The sequence below is a fragment of the Neolamprologus multifasciatus genome, chromosome 17 (assembly GCF_963576455.1).
Source record: "Neolamprologus multifasciatus chromosome 17, fNeoMul1.2, whole genome shotgun sequence".
NCBI lineage: Eukaryota > Metazoa > Chordata > Actinopteri > Cichliformes > Cichlidae > Neolamprologus > Neolamprologus multifasciatus.
Window position 1 is genome coordinate 17,523,719 of NC_140455.1, and position 22,786 is coordinate 17,546,504.

The 22,786-nt window shown below is 40.6% G+C and overlaps 1 protein-coding gene across 1 annotated transcript; it reads left to right on the top strand.

Moving 5' to 3' along the window:
• Positions 1–14,040: 14,040 nt before the first annotated feature.
• Positions 14,041–22,724, top strand: LOC146499236 (tetraspanin-8-like). The gene is made up of 9 exons (XM_085138198.1): positions 14,041–14,205; positions 15,162–15,233; positions 15,323–15,439; positions 16,002–16,076; positions 17,120–17,215; positions 19,563–19,673; positions 19,754–19,789; positions 19,885–19,968; positions 21,761–22,724. The coding sequence occupies exons 1-9, from the start codon at positions 14,146–14,148 to the stop codon at positions 21,899–21,901; spliced, it is 792 nt and encodes a 263-aa protein (XP_084994324.1). The 5' UTR covers positions 14,041–14,145; the 3' UTR covers positions 21,902–22,724.
• Positions 22,725–22,786: the final 62 nt, after the last annotated feature.

Below are 22,786 nucleotides of genomic sequence, written 5' to 3' on the forward strand. Positions count from 1 at the left end.
CAGTATTGTGGTAATGGGTGTAAGGATACAAAATAGAAAATAGGCCTTGGATGTGAACAAAGAACTGAGGTGCAGGGCAGGAGGACCAACCCCCACCCCCAGGGCATGAAGCAAGAGTTACTGAGGGTGAGGGGCAGACAAAGGGCAAATGGGCACTACCATAAAAGGAGATGGGGGTCAGGGTGTCAGCACCCTTGGCCACTGTACTAGTGTATTTCCATTGTGGGGGTGTTTACTGTAGGGGGGAGGAGACCAGAGGTTATAACTGTAACTGTTGTGTGGAGTTCTTTAGATCAGTCTTTAGCATAGGACTGCATAGGAATGCAGTGTGGTGATCTCCAGATGCATCTGTAAGAATAATGGGTAATAAAAGGATTGTGTAAAACATGGAAACATCTCAGCGTGGTCTCTACCAGGACCAAAAGAATCGCAGAGACCGGCGTTGTCTCAATTCAATTCAATTCAATTCAATTTTATTTATATAGCGCCAAATCACAACAAATGGTAAATGGTAAATGGACTGGTTCTTATATAGCGCTTTTCTACTCTTTCTGAGCACTCAAAGCGCTGTACACAACTTGTACATTCACCCATTCACACCCATTCGCACCCATTCGCACAAGCACATTTTTCTAAGTGCTTTTCTAACTAACATTCACACACACATTCATACTCCGATGGATGCATCGGAGGGCAATTTGGGGTTAGTATCTTGCCCAAGGATATTTGACATGCAAACTGGGGAAGCCAGGGATCGAACCACCAACCTTCCGATCAGTAGATGACCTGCTCTACCACCTGAGCTACAGCCACCCTCAAGGCGCTTCATAGATACAGAGAAAAGCCCAACAATCATATGACCCCCTATGAGCAAGCACTTTGGCGACAGTGGGAAGGAAAAACTCCCTTTTAACAGGAAGAAACCTCCGGCAGAACCAGGCTCAGGGAGGGGCGGCCATCTGCTGCGACCGGTTGGGGTGAGAGAAGGAAGACAGGATAAAAGACATGCTGTGGAAGAGAGACAGAGATTAATAACTGGTATGATTCAATACAGAGAGGTCTATTAACACATAGTGAGTGAGAAAGGTGACTGGAAAGGAAAAACTCAATGCATCATGGGAATCCCCCGGCAGCCTACATCTATTGCAGCATAACTAAGGGAGGATTCAGGGTCACCTGGTCCAGCCCTAACTATATGCTTTAGCAAAAAGGAAAGTTTTAAGCCTAATCTTAAAAGTAGAGATAGTGTCTGTCTCCCGAATCCAAACTGGAAGCTGGTTCCACAGAAGAGGGGCCTGAAAACTGAAGGCTCTCCCTCCCATTCTACTTTTAAATACTCTAGGAACAACAAGTAGGCCTGCAGAGCGGGAGCGAAGTGCTCTAATAGGGTAATATGGTACTACAAGGTCATTAAGATAAGATGGGGCCTGATTATTTAAGACCTTGTATGTGAGGAGCAGGATTTTGAATTCAATTCTGGATTTAACAGGAAGCCAATGAAAGGAAGCCAAAACAGGAGAAATATGCTCTCTCTTTCTAGTCCCTGTCAGTACTCTTGCTGCAGCATTTTGGATTAACTGAAGGCTTTTCAGTGAGTTTTTTGGACATCCTGATAATAATGAATTGCAGTAGTCCAGCCTGGAAGTAATAAATGCATGAACTAGTTTTTCAGCGTCACTCTGAGACAGGATATTTCTAATTTTAGAGATGTTGCGCAAATGGAAGAACGCAGTCTTACATATTTGTTTAATATGTGCGTTGAAGGACATATCCTGGTCAAAAATGACTCCAAGGTTCCTCACAGTGTTACTGGAGGCCAAGGTAATGCCATCCAGAGTAAGAATCTGGTTAGATACCATATTTCTAAGCTTTTCAGCGCCGAGTACAATGACCTCAGTTTTATCTGAGTTAAGAAGCAGAAAGTTAGTGGCCATCCAAGTCTTTATGTCTTTAAGACATTCCTGCAGTTTAACTAATTGGTGTGTGTTATCTGGCTTCATGGACAGATAGAGCTGGGTGTCATCTGCATAGCAGTGAAAATGTTTGCTATGTCTTCTAATGATGCTGCCTAGGGGAAGCATGTATAATGTAAACAGAATTGGTCCTAGCACCGAACCCTGTGGAACTCCATAATTAACCTCAGTGTGTGAAGAGGACTCTCCATTTGCACAAATTGGAGTCTATTAGATAGATATGATACAAACCACTGCAGTGCAATACCTGTAATACCTACAGCATGTTCTAATCGCTCTAATAGGATATTATGGTCAACAGTATCGAATGCTGCACTAAGGTCAAGAAGGACAAGCACAGAGATGAGTCCACTGTCAGAGGCCATAAGAAGATCATTTGTAACCTTCACTAAAGCTGTTTCTGTGCTGTGATGAGCTCTGAAACCTGACTGAAACTCTTCAAATAAACCATTCCTCTGCAGATGATCTGTTAGCAGTTTGACAACTACTCTTTCAAGGATTTTTGATATGAAAGGAAGGTTGGAGATTGGCCTATAATTAGCTAAGACTGCTGGGTCTAGAGATGGCTTTTTGAGTAAAGGTTTAACTGCAGCCACCTTGAAGGCCTGTGGTACATAGCCGATTATTAGAGATAGGTTGATCATATATAAGATCGAAGAATTAATCAATGGCAGGACTTCTTTGAGCAGTGTTGTAGGAATGGGGTCTAAAAGACACGTTGATGGTTTGGAGGAAGTAATTATTGAAGTTAACTCAGAAAGATCGATTGGAGAAAAAGAGTCTAACTTAACATCAATGGTACTAAGAGTAGCTGTAGATAATATTACATCTGTGGGATGATTATTGGTAATTTTTTCTCTAATGATAAAAATTTTATTTGTGAAGAAGTTCATGAAGTCATCACTAGTTAACGTTAAAGGGATGGTTGGCTCAAAAGAGCTCTGACTTTTTGTCAGCCTGGCTACAGTGCTGAAGAGAAACCTGGGGTTGTTCTTATTATATTCAATCAGTGATGAGTAGTAAGCTGTTCTGGCTTTGCGGAGGGCTTTCTTATAAAGCAACAAACTATTTCTCCAGGCTAAATGATGATCCTCTAAATTTGTGACACCCATTTCCTCTCCAGATTACGAGTCATCTGCTTTAGGGTACGTGTTTGAGAATTATACCACGGGGTCAGGTACTTCTGATTAGAGACCTTAGTTTTCACTGGAGCTATAGTATCCAGAGTCGTACGTAGTGAGGAGGTGAAATTATTAACAAGATAATCGACCTCTGTTGGGGTAGCGTTCAGATAGCTGCTCTGCTCTGTGTTGGTACAGGGCATTGACGATGATAACAGTGGCTGGATTATATTCTTAAACTTAGTTACAGCGCTTTCAGAAAGACATCTACTTTGATAAAGTCCACTCTCCACTGCTGCGTAATCAATTATTGTAAATGTAAATGTTATCAAGAAATGATCAGACAGGAGAGGGTTTTCAGGAAACACTGTTAAATGTTCAGTTTCTATGCCATATGTTAAAACAAGATCTAGAGTGTGATTAAAGTGGTGGGTGGGTTCTTTTACATTTTGAGAGAAGCCAATTGAGTCTAACAACAGATTAAATGCCATGTTGAGGCTGTCATTTTTAGCATCAACATGGATGTTAAAATCACCCACAATAATTATTTTATCTGAGCTCAGAACTAAATCAGATATAAAGTCTGAGAAATCAGACAGAAACTCTGTGTAAGGCCCAGGTGGACGATAGATGATAACAAGTAAGACTGGTTTCTGAGTTTCACAGCTGGGGTGGACAATGTTAAGCATCAGGCTTTCAAATGAATTAAAAGTCTGTCTTGGTCTTTCATTAATTAATAGACTGGTGTGAAAAATTGCTGCCACACCGCCCCCTCGACCTGTGCTTCGAGATTTCTGGTAGTTAGAATGACTCGGGGGTGTTGATTCATTTAAACTAACATAATCATCCTGCTGCAACCAGGTTTCTGTAAGGCAGAGTAAATCAATTTGTTGATCAATTATTAAGTCATGTACTAACAGAGACTTGGAGGAGAGAGACCTAATATTTAATAATCCACATTTCACTGTTTTACTCTTTGGTTCAGATGTGGATACTGTATTATTCTTTCTTTGTAAATGTTTAAGTTGTTTGTTGCTGGTTTTTAGTTTGTTTTTTGTCTTTTTGGAAGCAGACACAGTCTCTATGGAGATGGGTTTTTGGGGGGGGTAGCAGGAGGAGAGAAGCTGCAGAGAGGCGTGTAAGACTGCAACTCTGCTTCCTGGTCCCAACTCTGGATAGTCATATTTTGAGGGGTTTAATAAATTTGTCGATATTTCTAGAAATGAGAGCTGCTCCATCCAAAGTGGGATGGATGCCATCTCTCCTAACAAGAGCAGGTTTCCTCCAGAAGGTTTGCCAATTATCTATGAAGCCCACATCGTTTCTGGGACTCCACTCAGACAGCCAGCAATTTAAGGAGAACATGCGGCTAAACATGTCACTCCTGGTCTGATTGGGGAGGGGACCAGAGAAAACTACAGAGTCCGACATTGTTTTGGCAAAGTTGCACACCGATTCAACATTGATTTTAGTGACCTCCGATTGGCGTAACCGGGTGTCATTACTGCCGACGTGAATTATGATTTTACTGAATTTACGTTTACCCTTAGCCAGCAGTTTTAAATTTCCTTCAATGTCGCCTGCTCTGGCCCCTGGAAGACAATTGACTATGGTTGCCGGTGTCTCTAGCTTCACATGTCTGAGAACAGAATCACCAACAGCTACCATCTCTCCTGTGGACTTTTTAATGTCTACACAGGGCTTGCAAAATCGCTAGCCCAACGATTTTTCCAGTCTGGCTACCAAAATCTTTCTCTGCCCTGCCCGTCGGGCTATCATAGGAAGGAAAAATATATGTCAATGCTTTTGCATTTTTTCGGAAATGTACAGTGAGGCAAAAAAGTATTTAGTCAGCCACCGATTGTGCATGTTCCCCCACTTAAAATGATGACAGAGGTCAGTAATTTGCACCAGAGGTACACTTCAACTGTGAGAGACAGAATGTGAAAAAAAAATCCATGAATTCACATGGTAGGATTTGTAAAGAATTTATTCGTAAATCAGGGTGGAAAATAAGTATTTGGTCACCTCAAACAAGGAAAATCCCTGGCTCTCACAGACCTGTAACGTCTTCTGTAAGAAGCTTTTCTGTCCCCCACTCGTTACCTGTATGAATGGCACCTGTTTGACCTCATCATCTGTATAAAAGACACCTGTCCACAGCCTCAACCAGTCAGACTCCAAACTCCGCCATGGCCAAGACCAAAGAGCTTTCGAAGGACACCAGGAAAAGAATTGTAGACCTGCACCAGACTGGGAAGAGTGAATCTACAATAGGCAAGCAGCTTGGTGTGAAAAAATCAACTGTGGGAGCAATCATCAGAAAATGGAAGACATACAAGACCACTGATAATCTCCCTCGATCTGGGGCTCCACGCAAGATCTCATCCCGTGGGGTCAAAATGATCATGAGAACGGTGAGCAAAGATCCCAGAACCACACGGGGGGACCTGGTGAATGACCTGCAGAGAGCTGGGACCAAAGTAACAAAGGTCACTATCAGTAACACACTACAACGGCAGGGAATCAAATCCCGCAGTGCCAGACGTGTTCCGCTGCTGAAGCCAGTGCATGTCCAGGCCCGTCTGAAGTTTGCCAGAGAGCACATGGATGATACAGCAGAGGATTGGGAGAATGTCATGTGGTCAGATGAAACCAAAGTAGAACTTTTTGGTATAAACTCAACTCGTCGTGTTTGGAGGAAGAAGAATACTGAGTTGCATCCCAAGAACACCATACCTACTGTGAAGCATGGGGGTGGAAACATCATGCTATGGGGCTGTTTTTCTGCCAAGGGGACAGGACGACTGATCCGTGTTAAGGACAGAATGAATGGGGCCAAGTATCGTGAGATTTTGAGCCAAAACCTCCTTCCATCAGTGAGAACTTTGAAGATGAAACGAGGCTGGGTCTTCCAACATGACAATGATCCAAAACACACCGCCCGGGCAACAAAGGAGTGGCTCCGTAAGAAGCATTTGAAAGTCCTGGAGTGGCCTAGCCAGTCTCCAGACCTCAACCCCATAGAAAATCTGTGGCGGGAGTTGAAAGTCCGTGTTGCTCGGCGACAGCCCCAAAACATCACTGCTCTTGAGAAGATCTGCATGGAGGAATGGGCCAAAATACCAGCTACTGTGTGTGCAAACCTGGTAAAGACCTATAGTAAACATTTGACCTCTGTTATTGCCAACAAAGGTTATGTTACAAAGTATTGAGTTGTATTTTTGTTATTGACCAAATACTTATTTTCCACCCTGATTTACGAATAAATTCTTTACAAATCCTACCATGTGAATTCATGGATTTTTTTTTTTTTTTCACATTCTGTCTCTCACAGTTGAAGTGTACCTCTGGTGCAAATTACTGACCTCTGTCATCATTTTAAGTGGGGGAACTTGCACAATCGGTGGCTGACTAAATACTTTTTTGCCCCACTGTAGCTGGGTAATTATGTCATTGGCATCGGTGAGCCACTGTCAATATGTGACATATTGAAATCGCGTTTGAATTTTCGCTTGTTTTTTGCTTTCACTTTGCAATAGCACGAACTGTGTATAGAGAGCGAAAGCACTGATTGGTGAGTGACGATAATTTGCGCACCAATTCCTCTGACATCGTCTTATCAATCGTTAGCTTACTATGCAAACATGACAAGTGAAATCTCCCGCAGCAAGCTTAAACATGTGAGAGGTTGATCGCGCAGAGAATCGCTGAGCGTTATGTGAGTGCGTGTGTAAAAGCAGCAGGATATATATTTTAGTTCTGCTGAGCCATTTAAGACAGGTCAGGGTGAAGAAGTGACAGCCAAAGAAAAGCTTACCACAAAACGGAAACGTTATGACAAATCAGACTATAAGGCAAAAAAGTGCAGCTTTATGGTTTCATGGACAAAATAATTTCTGTGGCTGCAATATGACAAGCTATATAACCAGGGGTGCACATAAGTGGTCCGCAGGTGCGCATTCGCTGTCAAATAAAAAACGCGCACAAGATAAGAAGTTGCAACGCGTGTTTGTGTACATAAGATTTTCTGGAGGAAGACAGACATTTGTTTAGAACTCTTAAAGATGTCGAAGAAGCTCCTTTAAGCAATTACTTTGGTGTTCCTCCACTGTTAGCAGAGACGGGTCTTCCAGCAGACTCTGCATGAATATTGAAGATACTTATTATTTAGTCGGAGGAATAATCACACGTGGGGCATCGGCTTTCACCGGAACGTCACACCCTAAAGGTGACATTGTTTATTGAACTCTCGCGTGCACTCTGCAGCATAACAGGAAGCATCCTTTCAAAATAAAATCACAACAGATGACAATGAGGGCATACCTATTAACTATCTCAACACCCCCACTTGCACTCACGTTGTCAGCTTTACATGCATTCCAAAACAAAACAGTTTTTCTTTACTATTTGTTTACACTCCAAACATATATTTCTCAAACTTCAATAACTTCCCCTTTGTTGCTGGCTTTGTCATAACATCGGCCACCATCAGACCTGTCGAACAATATTCCAACATCAAATTTTCAGCATTAACTGTTGATCTTACAAAATGATACTTGATATCGATATGCTTACACCTTTGTCTGTTAACAGGATTCTTTGCCAATGCGATAGTCCCTTGATTGTCCTCAAAAATCTTTGGTGGTCTCTTTTGATGCTCATACATGCTTTGCAACAGTTGTGTCAAGTACAAACATTCTTGTGTTGTTGCTGCCAAAGCTATGTACTCTGCTTCACAAGTTGACAAGGCAACAGTTGGCTGCTTCTTTGTTCGCCATGACACTAAAGTACCTTCTTCATTCAGGCTTATGCAGTAACCTGTAGTACTCCTCCTGTCAGTCACATCTGCAGCCCAGTCTGAGTCACTGTGACCTTGTACTCTCAAATCTTTGTCACTTTTCCTGTAGCACAATGTCTTGTCTTTTGATTGTTTCAAATACCTTAAAACATGTTTCACAGTAGTCCAATGTTCCACAGTTGGTTCTTTAAAGTGCTGTGACAGCTTACTTACAACAAAACACAAATCTGGTCGTGTGCAAGAGGTCAAGTAAATAAGGCTACCTACTGCCTCTCTGTACATTCTGACATTGTCCATTTTCTCAGCATCATCATTGTAGTTCAACTTTTGTTCACAAGGAGTTGATCTTGGTTTACAGTCTTGCATTTGAAATCTTTCCAGTATGTTTTCTACATATCTCTCTTGTGACATTTTTACACAATCTTTGGTTTGCTCAAAATCAATACCAAGAAAATGTTTGAGTTTCCCCATATCTTTCATTTTGAACCTTGCAGTTAGCATTCCCTTCACAGTTTCCAAAACCCTTCCATCACTGGCTGCAATAATAATATCATCAACCCATATGATCATGATCACTTTGTCTTTTCCTGTTTTCCTTGTGTAAACACAATTATCTACAGGACTCTGCATGAAACCGTTCTCTATCAAATAGTCATGTAATGTCCTGTTCCAGTTTCGGCCTGACTGTTTAAGCCCATAAAGTGACTTTTCCAGCTTATAGACCAGTTTCTCATCTGTTTTTCGTTTTACTTCATAGCCTTCTGGCTGCTCAACATAAACTTCAAAATCTATTGGTGCATGCAAGTATGCAGTTTTTACATCCATCTGATGCAAAGTCAGGTTTTCTTGTATCGCACACTGCATCAATACTCTTATGCTTGTCAGGTTAGCAGTCGGAGAAAAAGTTTCATCATAGTCTATCCCAAAACACTGGTTGTAACCTTTAGCTACGTACCGTGCTTTATATTTTTCTGATCCATCACCACTGTTTTTCTTCACATATACCCATCTACCCCCCACTGCTTTCTTGCCCTCAGGTAAGCTCGTTAGGGTAAAGGTGTTGTTCTCTTTTAAGGATTGCATTTCCTCATCCATAGCTGCTTTCCACTCTTTAGAGTTGGGTGACTTTACAGCTTCACTGAATGTCACGGGTGAGTTACTTATCAGTCTGTAACAGTAGTCTATGTTAGTCAGCACTTGATCATCAATGTCTTCTCCTGACTCATATTCATTTAGATAATCTGGTTTCTTTCTTGTTCTAGAAGGATACCTTCTGGAGTTTTCAGTCTCATCACTAAGTGGCATCTGACTGTTCACTTCTGGTTGGTTGTCAGTACCTGGTTCCTGTGAACTGGTACTGGGGCTTTCCCTGTTCATGTTTGGTCTCTCCATCACCTGTATGTCCTCATCCTCAGATGTCGTGTCAGTTTGTGTTTGCTTTTCCTCATTGTGTTTGGTTACAAACTTAACCAGCCTAAACTTTTGCACTTTAGCGCTGTCTGGGAAATAAACCTTGTATGCTGGACTGTTTTTGTCGTAGCCTACAAAAATCCCTTTTGTACACCTAGAATCCAGCTTACCCTTGTCTTGCTTGTAAGCATAACACTCACACCCAAACTTTCGCATTCTGGATAAATTGGGCTTCCGCCCAGTCAGCAAAAAGTAAGGTGTCTGTCCTGTCCGGTTGTTAAAGCACCTGTTTCTCACAATAGCCGCTGTTTGAACTGCATACGTCCATAATTCCTTTGGTACGGCACTTTCAATAAGCATGCACCTTCCCATATCAAAAAGTGTTCTCCAGCCACGTTCTGCTGTACCATTCTGGTGAGGGGAATATGGGGCTGAAGTTTCATGTCTTATTCCATGTTTGTTTAACAATGCCTGGTAACTCTTTGCCATGAACTCTGTGCCGTTGTCTGACCTGATACACTTTACCTTCCCGTGTGGGGCTGTATCAGCCAAAAAGATTTCAGTTGCTTGCATTGTTTCACTTTTGTTTTTGAGAAAATATACAAATACTGCACCAGAAAAGTCATCGGTAAACAATAATGCATATCTGTGTCCATCTCGTGATTCTGGATCTATCGGCCCTGCTAGATCCGTATGTACCAGCTCGAGAGGTTTCTCGGCTCTTCTGTCAGGGTTTCTATTCCTAGTCTGGACAAATTTTCCCTGGATACACACCTCACAGTTCAAACTTTGGTTGTCTGTTTTCCCCTTGATTTTCATACCTTCAACAACATTTTGTAACTTCAGAATGTCACTATGATTGCAATGTCCCAAAATTTCGTGCCATGTCTGTACATCAAAACAATTATTACACTTATCATCATACTCACTTACAGTTTCAAGGTAATAAAGTCTGTTGTGCTCATGGATGTAGAACTTTGTACCATCTCTGTGTTGAAGGACGTTCCTTCCTTTCTTAAAGATGATAGTAGCTCCATTCGCGGTGGCCGCTCTCACAGAGAAGATATTCTGTGGAAATGAGGGAATGTATAGAGCGTCTTTCAGTGTTGTTTTACACTGTCTCCCTCTGCTGTCAATCAAGCACACCTCTGCATCTCCTCTGCCTTCAGCCACTCCTTTACACCTGGTGCCATCAGCTAATTCCACACAGTGTGTTCCCTGCTGGAAGTCTTCATTAAATTTCTTGAACGCTGTTTTATCATTCAGGATGTGTGATGTTGCGCCAGTATCCACCATCAGGCCTTTGGTCCTGATGTCCTGTCGCTGTTGAGGTTCTGCGTAGTCATCGCTCATCCGGAAGACATAGGTGTCGTCGCTCTCTGCGTTGCCGCCCTCCTCCGAGGCTGTGCGCGCTTCATCATTCCGTTGTCGTCTCCTGCAAGTCGACTCTCGATGGGTGTTGCTTCTACAGTGACCGCACCATTGTCTGTAGCGGCATGCTCTGGCCTTGTGTCCCCGCTGGCCACACTTAAAACAGACTATGTCTGACATGTCTCTCCTGTGGTCATTAGCAACTGCTGCGGGTCTCGCGCTAGGTTGCACTCTCGCCTTCATGATGTTATCCTCTTGTTCCACTAAGCGCATTTTCTCAGTGTCCTCATAGCTGCGGAGTTTTGTTTTAAATTCCGCAAACTTGATTTCTGATTCACTTTGTGTAATGTGAACCGAAAAAGGTTTAAATGCTTCTGGTAAACCTTTTAACACCATCGCTACAAGCAGACCATCACTAAGTGTCTCTCCAGCATTTCTCAGGGCTGTAATAAATGTCTCTGCGCGTATGATGTACTCGGTGACGCTCTCACTGCTTGCTTTCTTCAGAGAAGTCAGTTCAGTATAAAGGCTGATAATTCTTGGTTTACCTTTTCCTGCATAATAGTCTCTTAAAATTTTCAATGCCTCGCGTCCATCATCAGCAGCTTCTCTCATCACGAGCGATAAACTCTTATCATCCAGGAACTGTATTAACTCTGCATAGGCCTGGGCATTCTTATCTTCGTCGTCCTCATCTTCGTCATCACTTTTCAATATTGTGTCTTTTAGACCTTGTAATCTAAGATGTCCCAAAAATTTTGTCTCCCACAGTTCATAATTCTTCTCATCTCCGTCAAAAACCAACCTTGCCCATCGGCCACTGGGTTCACCAGCACGCTTACTCATGGTGCTAACTTAGCATGCTAATCCTCACCGAACACGCTGTACTTTGCGACTTTTCTGGTGGTAAACTTTCCCCTGGAGTAGCTTCAATATTTTCCTGGGCCCATAACCTGTTAGCAGAGACGGGTCTTCCAGCAGACTCTGCATGAATATTGAAGATACTCATTATTTAGTCGGAGGAATAATCACACGTGGGGCATCGGCTTTCACCGGAACGTCACACCCAAAAGGTGACATTGGGCCTTTCTCAATATGCGTACTTGTGCGTACTTGCGTTCTCGTGTACTCGTGATACGTCATCAGTCGGAGACCAAGTACTGTTCCAATTCGAAGTACGCATCAAGCCGAGAACGCGAAAAAGTCCCGGATGTGTTCTCGCTCCGCCCGTTTTATCGAGCATGCATCGGCGGTGACTTGTGTGGACTTGGTACAGCTAAATATCCCAGAATGCATTTCGTCCAAAACTCAAACGCGGCAATGGCGGACGAGCGGGTCTAAAAACTTTTAAATATTACTCTTTCTGGGTCACAAAATAAACTTTTAAGTTCTTTTCAAGCGAGAATCTAGCTGTGTAAACTTCAAATATCTGCTCGATTTATCAAGATATCATATATTTCCAAACGAGGTCCGACGTTTTCGGAGACGTCTGTGACCCGCCAGCTCCATAGCAGACAGCGAGGTCGAGGATTATTACAGCCGGCGAGAACAGCCGACTCCCGGCAGACCGTTTTCAAACCCCCCCCCCCCCCGCGGTCTTTTCGCTACTCAGGTTAAACAAACCCCAGTAGTTGTCTATTGTATTGAGTGTCCACTAAAATAAAAATAAAAGCGTTCTAACATCTCACCTGCTTGTTTTTATTAAGGTATGTACACGTACACTATTTTTATTAATAGAGATTTCACTACTGAGGTTAAACATAATATATAAGTCACTTAGATCACTTCTAAATGTTAATGTTTGGTTTATTTCAGTGTTTTATTTGTTCCTGAGTAAACCGGTTTGGCTGTGATTAAAGTTAAGCTTCATAACGTATTACTCACAGTTAAATTAAGGACGGCAGTAAAAACTCCGGACCTATGACATCATCAAGTACGCTGGTGTTCCAATTGTACAAATCGCGAGTCCGTGCTCGCGTTCTCGGCGAGTCCGTACTCCCGTGCGTTCTCGGCGAGTACGTACCCGCCGAGAACGCGAGTACGTACTCGCGTACTTGAGAATTGAGAAAGGGCCATTGTTTATTGAACTCTCGCGTGCACTCTGCAGCATAACAGGAAGCATCCTTTCAAAATAAAATCACAACAGATGACAATGAGGGCATACCTATTAACTATCTCAACATCCACCTCCAAAGAAATGTCAGAAGGAGTCCGAACCACAAAAGAAGCACGTATTCTCGAAAAAGTGGTTGCAGGAGGTGAGCTGGCTTCAAACAAATAATGAACGCACAGAGATGTGGTGCAGAATGTGCCGTGAAAATCCCACTCTAGCGGACAAAAACAGTGCCTTTTATATGGACGCAAACGCGCGTTGCAACTTCTTATCTGGTGCGCGTCTTTTATTTTGACAGCGAATGCGCACATGCGGACCACTTATGTGCAACCGTGTAAATAACATGATGTTCTGTGTTGTTGGTTTTCCCTCGATTTCTGAGTCGACAAGCGCCTTTGTTACTGGGACCAGTCATTTTAAGAAAGCCCCCCATTATAACCCATGAGAAATGCAAGAAATGCATTATTACAGTCTGCAATATCTTTCCCAGAACAAAGACCAATTGGAAATAACATACTAAAAATAAACCTGAAAATCTGTTTAGAACAGCTACTATGTTGCAAAGAGTGAACTACCACTGGCACAATTTAGCAGTCTTTGCAAACTTCAAAAAGCAAATGGCCTAGATCTTGGTTCCATTTTCCTCTTACCCGTGACTTCAGTGGAAATTTCAAATTCAGGATCTGACACAGACTGATTCATGTCCTACACAGTTCTTACAAGTTCATAGAAATTTCTGTTCAATTAGAACCAAGTATTTGAGTTGATGATTGTAATTTTTATACAATGTTGTAATTTGTGTTTCAACAATTTTTTGATTAATGTGTTGTTTCCTTTACAATATTATACTTTAATGTATAATATTGTAACGGAAACAAAACAGGAAACAAAACATCAATCAAAAAAAATTGCTCTCTTTTTTATTCGGGCTACTTACATTTATTTTGGGCTACCAAAAACTGAAGAGTCCCTGCCCGAAAGGCTACCAGAGATTTTGAAATTTTGCGAGCCCTGCTACAGTCCCAGATCAGCACAGCTCTGCTGGCTCCGTGGCCCAATATAACTTGCTATCATTTATGAGGGATATATTTGATCTTCGATTCTTATCAAATCTTTACAGTAGTTTAAATCCGATCCGTCTTGGCAAACACCGGAATGCCCCAGACTCCTCCTGTTAAGTATCATCTGGCTGCTCCGTGGTTTACTGGAACTCCCGCCCGCTGTCGTCTGGGGTAGTTTAAAAGCAGCTCAACCCGCCCATCTCCTCTCACTTTCTCCGCAGCAGTCGGCGCTCCTGTGGACTCTACAAACAGAACTGTTTTCTTCAAAAGTGTTCTTCTCTTTCAAGCTGCAAATATGGCTCAGATCAACACCTGCCTTAAACGCACCTTCATCATCTTCAACATCTTCTTCGCGGTGAGTTGAGCTTCATTTTCAAACAGCAGCTAAAACGTGTTTGGTCCCAGCAGTAATTTAAAGTGCGCAGTGCCGGGTTGCTGTGCCAAAAACTGATTTCCAATGTTTCCGTGTGTTTTTTATGTGTAATATCATTACGTATGTTGCTAAATAGACTTCGGTGAACAGGTATTGCAAAGGGGTTAAATACACAATTTTAAAAAAATTACCTGTTTCTCAATTATCTTTGTAGCTGTGTTATTGTACTTAATTATAATCAATCAGCTTCCTTTTGTCCACTTAAAATATGTTTACAGAACTATTTTTGCATTTGTTGCAATTTCAGCTGTCCTCTTGGCCAGAATACTCTTAAAAGAGACATTTTTAAAGCAAACAAGAATTTTTTTTAACTGCATAAATAAAGGATACATAAAAGTCACTGCCAAAAAGTGATTGAGGCTTCTACCTTGTTACAGAAATGTTGTTTGTTGGTCAAGATGACTTGATATAATTCATGAGGGATATATTTGACATATGTTTCACATATTGTAGATCAACAAGTTGTTTATAGCAGTTTAAATACAAACAATCAGTTTTTGGCAAATGCCAGAAATCAGTTTTTGGCAGACAATCACTTTTTGGCACAACACCGTCACGTCTCACAACATAGAAGACATAAGCTTCGAAGGCGTCACTGTTTCGCTTGGGGTTGGTGGACTTTGTTTTACTGGTTTCAGTTCTGTTTAGTTCTCGACCAGTCACCTTTAGCTTACAGCTCTTTAATCTTTATTTGTTTGGAAGTAGGCCAGCTGATCGTTAGCTAGGCTGTGGTTACCTGTATTTCAAAATAACTGCTCATTATTCGAGCAATTCTAAGATATGACCTAGTTTCCCTAGTTTTTAAAGTTTTGGTTCACAGCTGTTTCGGTTGTCGTGGTCCATAAAGTTCTAACCAATCAGTTTTATTTTGTATTTAGATTGTTGGCGGCGTCATCATCAGTCTCGCTCTGCTGGCTCAGTTCTCCACCAGCATTCAAGAAGGAGGAAATGTGAGAACAAAGCTGTTGAAACACAGGTTTAACTCATGGGTGTGACTCTGAAGCTGTATCTGACTTTTATTTACTGCTTTTGGCCGTAGCTGGAGGGTCGGGTCAGTGGCCTGTTCAGCCTCTACATCATGGGCGCCATCATCATGGTGCTGGCTATCCTGGGAGCCTATGGAGCCCACAAAGAGAGCAGAGTTGCTCTGATTGTGGTGAGTACAAAGATTACCTGATCTTCTGGGATACTCTAACTTCAAAATAAAAACTCCAAATGTCGACTTACTGCTGGAGCCTTAGGTGGGCATCGGAAGTACTGTAACTTTTGATACTTCAGCCCTTAATTTTTAAGCCCCAAAGACTGCTGTTTGTACCCAATATGACCCCAAGGAGTAACTAACACACACACAGACCACTGTTTCAGAAAGTGTCCCCCTGTGAGTATAGACTCGCTGTGCAGAGCACACTGGAGCTGAAAGCATGTTCTGGAGGCACTGCTATTAAAGTGCAAAACCGCTTTTAGGTAAAATGAGAACAGTTGAAAAGCTTTATACAGCCACAAAGCTTGAAGTAGATCACATGCACAGTTGTGAAAGAAGAAAAATTACTTCCTTTTTACATGTTACAAAATCAACCATCTTAGAAATATTCTATGATTTAATGTGGAGAGTCAAATGATCTTTTTTCTTCTTCCTCACAGTGAAACTGGTCAGGGTTGAGAAATGTCAGTAATCCCCAAATACATCAGATTAAGTGTTTTCATGTTCTTCCCCGCAGTTCCTAGTGTGTATGGTCCTTGGATGTCTGGTGATGTTCAAATATGCAGTCCCGGTTGCCATCATGCGTCCACAGGTAAAGGCCCATCTGTCACTGCTTTGGAGTCTAATGATAGGAAATGTAAATACAGGCACTCCTTTATTTATGCTGCGAACATGATGAAGCTAAATTCACCAGTAAACACAATTAAAAGCCATTTCCAGTAATTCATTTATTGGCAGTTGTTGTGTTGCGTAGTTTCAGAAAGTAGAGCATTTTCAGAGTGCTTTCCATGCAAAAATTTCCCATATGTTGTGCCAAATAGAAAAAAATTTGATGCAAAGGGGTTGATAGAACTGAACACTAAGCTTGCCCCCAGCCCTAAAGAGATTCACCAGTGTCTGGTACATGTAAAGAGGTTTACATGAGCTGACAGCAGCAGAGAAGTTTAATCAGGTATTCGGTTTTCATTTTTATTGTACATGGTTTTATTGTACCTGTTATATGTAGGTAAGGTGGAAGGTTGTTAAAATAAATATATATTTAATGACAGTGTTTAACTTCAGTAAAATACTGTAGATGATAACCTAACTAACAACTTCATCAGTTGAAAGTGTAAGAGTTCACTGTGGATAAAGACATAGTGGAATTTCAGCTTCCTCTGAAAAAGTGGAAATAACCACATTTTCACAGACTGCAACCGCATGAGTGTCTGGTTGCCACATCAGCGCTACAGAGTGTGTGTAGCTTTGTTTTTCAAGGAAAAGTACTTGCAAACTACAGCGTTACAACAGCAGTGACAAATAACATAGTTTAATAATCCAAATGTCGACATAGTTTTTAGTGAAATTACTATAAATTAGGCCTAAAAGTGACGTAAAGCTGAGTTTCATCAGTTTAATCCTCTCAAGTGGATGGTTGGATGGTTTTCATCTTATTTAAACTGTTCCTTAAAGAATTTAATAAACTGTAATATTAAAATATTTCAATACTTCAATTCTATTTGCACAAATATCTCTGCTGGAAACCCTTTTAGTCACTTTATGTATCAAAATAATCACCAAGATAAATAATCACTGGCTAAAACAACATTATTTTCAAAAAGTGATATCTAATATGGATGACGATTTTGTTTGCAGATTGAAGGTATAATGGAGGACAAGTTTCGGATGTTTCTGCCTTTGGATGAAAACTCAAAGGATATGAAGAACATGGCTGACAACATCCAGAAAACTGTGAGATATTCAGCTCTGCCTTGTGTTTTATACTTCATGTAATTTGTGGATTTCTCTTTTGTTCAATTTAATGTTTTATTCTTACATCCAAACCAGCTGAGTGCCATTAAAGGTAAAAACTGTGTGGTGGGTTGGGATTTCCATGAAACTAAAACTTAATGGTACCCTTCAGTGCCAAAATTGTGAAAATGCTAGTAGGGTTGTTGAGAAGGGAAGACAATCATAATCGTAAATACTAAATGGTACTAAAATTAAAACAAATAACAGCAGCACAACCAACTTGGTGAAGCTGACAACCCAGTGTTTCTGAGGAATTTTGTCAGGTCAGACTTTTTAAGCTGAAGTATTAAACATTAGCATTAGCTTTAACTACTTTAGCTATTAGCAGTTAGCCACATTAGCTACCTATTAGGTTATCGTTACGGTAGTAGATGGCAAATAATAAAAGGTCATCGTTTGACTGTGGGGCATTGTCATCAGTCAGGACTGCCAATCCTGTTCTCCATCTCATCTGTGCCAGTCAACAATAACCCTCCTGTTTCTTCTGGGGTTTTTTAGTTTCACTCCTGTGGTCTGTTCAGTTTTGATAGATAAATAGTGTTAATTTAATAGCAAAGCATAATTATAAAGTTTGTTTCCCATATTGAAGCAAAAGGAAGTAAAGTAAGTACCAGCAACCAGAAACTGTGACAGCCTAACATACCAGATCTGTTTGATGAGGAGCCAAAGAGTCAGAAGTGTTTGAACATTTATTTAAAACATAAGAACTGTCTTTTCATTCTGTCATTTTGTCCTCATGTTGTGTATTTTCTTGAGTATCAGTATCGAGCCGGAAATTCTTTTTACGTGACAGTGTTACTCATGAAGACACCGTGCAGCCACGCACTAATTGCCAAGTATGAAAAGTCATGGTTGGTTGCTTTGACAAAAGAGCTTCCTCTTTCTCGCTACATTCAGATTGCAGCCATTGACTTTCCAGCTCACAAACATTTGTTGTCAGACCTGTTTTTCCATTCCCGTAATTCCACACAGGGCATCCAGTTGAGTTCAGGCTGCTTATTGGCTGTCAGATGCATTCTCAAAGAGAAGTGCAAATCAAGATATGCAAAGTGCGGAGCCAGGAAATGCTTTTACCAAGACAGTAAACTGTGTTCCTTTATTTTACTGTCCTGTTTAAAAAAAAAGCAACACATGAAATGGTGTCACTGAATCTTTAAACTTTTTACACTAGAAAGACTATGATTGTCACGTCTGCAGTGGTAGATGAGTGGAGGTTGAAAGTAGGACCCTAGATGAAGGCTGCTTCTGATGTGAGCGAGCTTTATTGATTTGGTAGGTAAAACAAACAGGAACATAATGGGCATGAAACAAAACCTAAGAATAACCTGAACTGGGAGAAATAAACCAGAAACAGTGACGCAGGGAAATACACAGAATGCCTGATGGCAATTACCCAGAAAAACCAGCAGCTAACAGAGGCAGACACAAGGCTTAAATACACAGAGGGATAACGAGAGAATGAGACACAGAAGGAGGACACAGCTGGGAGTAATCGGACATGACGAGACAGTGGAAACAAAACTAAACACGCTGACATGAGACACGGACCTTCACAACAAAACAGGAAATACATAGACTGAACTTAGAGGTATAATATAACATAGAACCAAAACGTAGGAATAAACAAAGATACATCATGAAGTCAAAGATTAACCATACAAAACAGAAAACACTGGGTCACAGACCCAGGACCGTGACAATGATATGTGTATCTGACTTCCCTTTAGAATCAAAACCATAGCTCTACTTTGAATCTCGGTAAAAAGCAGAAGTTTCAACTTCCTCTCTTGCGGCACAATGTAAATCAGAGGTGCCAAACATATTTTTGCATTGAGGTCAACATACAGCAAGCTTTGGTCTGAAGAAACTATCCTTTCTGTCAGTCTAAAGAAGTTTAATGACACATTTCATCTCTGTCTCACTGTAAGATACAGATGTGCGGTTTCATGAACACATCTCGGCTGGTTATAGATTTATATATTTTCTGTTTTGACTGAGATTTCTGTAGATGCTGAAAAATATGAACAACCACGGAGGAGAGTCTTTATCATGACAATTAAAAGTCCAGAATTTCTGCCCCCTTCACTTTTTCCAGAGCTGTCCAACAGGCCAGATTACATAGACTGGATTATATGGGTTGTATAGATTACAGTTAATCATAACAGCAGGAGAAGGAAATGTCCTGGACAGTGTCTTATAACATTCTCTCACACTTTTTAAAGAATCAGTCTCCATCTCATCTGTACCAGTCAACTATAACCCTCGTGTTTCTTCTGGTTTATTTTAGTTTCACTGCTGTGGTCTGTTCAGCTACAAAGACTGGAACAACATTCCCGAATCCTGTAAATGCAACCCAGAGGAGGAGGAAGACGGCAAGTGTCAGACTGTTGGCTACAGAGTGAGTATCAACACACACAGCTTCACTTCTATTAAATGTATCTCGGTTAGTCATATCTTTTAATTTTTCTATCTTTCCAGTCTTTAATGGAGAGATCAACATCCATCTACACCCAAGTGAGTGACTTGGCTTCATTTTGAAAAATGTTTCTTGATTTCATCAGCTGATTTACAGAAACTATAACTCTAACTTTATTTTTTTATGTGTTTAGACCTGCTTCCCCATAATAATGCACTACGTCCTGCTGGGTTTTGACATCGTACTCGGAGTCTTCTTCACTCTGGCTATTCTGGCAGTGAGTATTGTTAGATATTTAAAGACAAGGTTTCCACAGAGTAAATGTCCTGTTTCAGTTACTAATGGCAGCACTCAAACAAAATCTGATTCAATATCATTTTTTAAGAAAGTAGTTTAATATAGCAGTAAAGTATTCAGAGTAGTGGATGGGGATTTTTTTTATTTTAAATATGGTGAAATTGCAGGATGTGGTTTGTCTAAAGTGCTTTGATCTTTAGGTAAAACTTGTGATGCATTATATAGATGCAAGTCATTTACCATGTGATCTGTAACAATCCTTTAAAACTGAAAAAACAAATGGCCAGTCATTTAGCTTCTGTCTTGATGGGGAGTGTTAAGTTTACATCAGTCACTGTTATTTTTGATTTACAAAATAATAACCAAAATTTATTTTGGTTTTATTTACTTCACGATCAAATTTAAAAATGATCGTGAAGTCCTAAAATCATGTTTCAAAGACTTGAAAATGCCACATGCTCCAGAAGATCAGCATTTGATCTGTGACAATAAAAAGAAACATTTCTGTGATGAAATTTCAGTCAAAACTATTTTTTAGTTTAAGTGAGTTCAGTAAAATGTTCTCAGTTCGGTTTCATTCTAACCAAATACACCTGGAATTCCTGTTCCTGAGGTGGCCGCTCATAGTAAACATGGAAAAGTTTCAAATAATGAGGTCATTGCGTGTATAACACATCTAGTTGTTCAGTTTTTGATAGCACTTTATAACACAACCTGCAAATACGGCTCAAGTACCCTGTACTTGCATGCAATTTGCAGGCAACAAGTCAGGTTTTGCAGGAAACAATGAGGCAGGAGACAGTAAGTACTCTGTACTTTCTGGAATGCGAGTCATATTATGGAGTCACCTGAAAGACACGCGAAACAATAAAACACTGTAGGACCCATGACTAAGCCACAAGTAGCCTATAATCATGTGTACCAATCCAGGTCTTTGCAGGAAACAATAAAATAATAACATAAAATATCGTATCGTTATCTCAGGCTGAGAAAACAAACCAAGTTGTTCATCAAAGCTTCTGTTTGAAGAACGAGTGGGTGGGGAGCCAATCAAATAAAAGCAACGAGAAACCAGAAGGAAATGTTTGTGTTAGTTGGAGAATGAATTTTCACCAAGTCCCAGAAAAAGATTAATATATGATTATTAATTATTTTGATATAAAAATAGAATTGTTTCAGTGTGTGTGTGTGTGTGTGTGTGTGTGTGTGTGTGTGTGTGTGTGTTGATTGATTGATTGATAATACTTTATTCATCCTGAGGGAAATTGAGTTAAGGCTGCCAGCCGTGCCAGCGCCATAAATCTAAATCTGATATTTCTCATTAACAGTGGAGCCAGAATCTATTTTAGCTGAAAATGGTAAATGGCCAGCATTTGTATAGCGCTTTACTCAGTCCCTAAGGACCCCAAAGTGCTTTACACTACATTCAGTCATTCACCCATTTACGCACACATTCACACACTGGCAGTGGCAAGCTACGTTGTAGCCACAGCTGCCCTGGGGCGCACTGACTCTGAGTTCAGTTCTCATTTCTCTTTAAATTCGAGACCTTTTCCTTTTTACAGTCTCGAAGTTCTTGCTCGTACAGAGTGATCTGATTTTTTGTATTATTGTTGGGCCTTTAGCTGACAACATGAAACACCCTGAGGAGACTGTTGTTGTGATTTGGTGCTATATAAAGAAAACTGACTTGAATTTGCTTGTTATCAATTTAAGATTTTTAAGCCTGCAGAGCAGCTGATTTTTAACTCTCCTTTCTGTGTCCCCTGCAGCTGCTCGGCACAATTCTGTCCTCGGCCATGATCCACCAGATGCGTTACCCCAACAGACCCACCATCCTGCTCACAGTTCCCACTGTCCTCTCCACATCGCCACCAAAATATGAGGAGCTGTACAACCCTCCACCATATTAGACACAGAAAGATGCACTGTTCCTTTATTGCTGGCTTTGCGTGGAAGTTCCAGGAGTTTTGTTTTTCTTGAATTTTAACGTGAGTTTGAGGTTTGTGTCCAAAGTGCCTTACAGCTCTGTAAGGAGTTCTGACTTGTTCCTTTAAGATCAGTGAAAACACGATTTTTAAGGAGCCTGAAAAATGCCACAGCTTTTCTGATACATAAACATTGTTCTTATGCTACTGTTTATTTATCTTATATGTTCTTGCTTTAAGTTAAGAAATGTTTTCAGTTTTCCAAGATTTGACTTGTGGCTTTCATTTAGAATCAACTTTTATCAGAAATCATTATCTTTGTCACATGTTAAGAGTGCAGAAGTTCATCACATAAAAAAGATAAGGGATGTGAAAGTGAAGCTCAAATCTCTCCAAAAGAGAACTGGTGCAACCAGGACTACTAAAATTAAAAGTTTAATTATTTGAATTCAAAGTTTACATTTTGAGTTTTAAATGTGTTTTCTATATATATTTCCAACACTTTTATCTTATTTTTATTTTTAAAAGTTTTAGAACTTTTAGAACTTTTATAAAATGTTTTAAGGAAAAAAAGCTCCTCCCATTTTTAAGAAAAAAAAATGAGGGTTATGCAGTCAGTGGCATTCAAGCATGGATTCAAAAGAAAACTCACACATGCCAACAACTCATTTTGGCCTGAAGTCGCCTTGAAAAAAGCTGCAGCAATCATTTTGGGTTTTTTTCGTAAAGCAATTTTTTTAAACAATGTGGACTCATTTATCTTACTCCACTCAGTGTTTTTGTAGACACACACACACACACACACACACACACACACACACACACACACACACACACACACACACACACACACAATAAAACAGCATTTTA

Bases quoted from the DNA above. Each gene is read 5' to 3' on its own strand.
- LOC146499236 (XM_085138198.1), top strand. From the start codon at position 14,146: ATGGCTCAGATCAACACCTGCCTTAAACGCACCTTCATCATCTTCAAC. The intron at 16,077-17,119 runs GTAAAGGCCCAT...TTTTGTTTGCAG, and splicing joins TTGCCATCATGCGTCCACAG to ATTGAAGGTATAATGGAGGA. The intron at 19,674-19,753 runs GTGAGTATCAAC...CTATCTTTCCAG, and splicing joins GTCAGACTGTTGGCTACAGA to TCTTTAATGGAGAGATCAAC.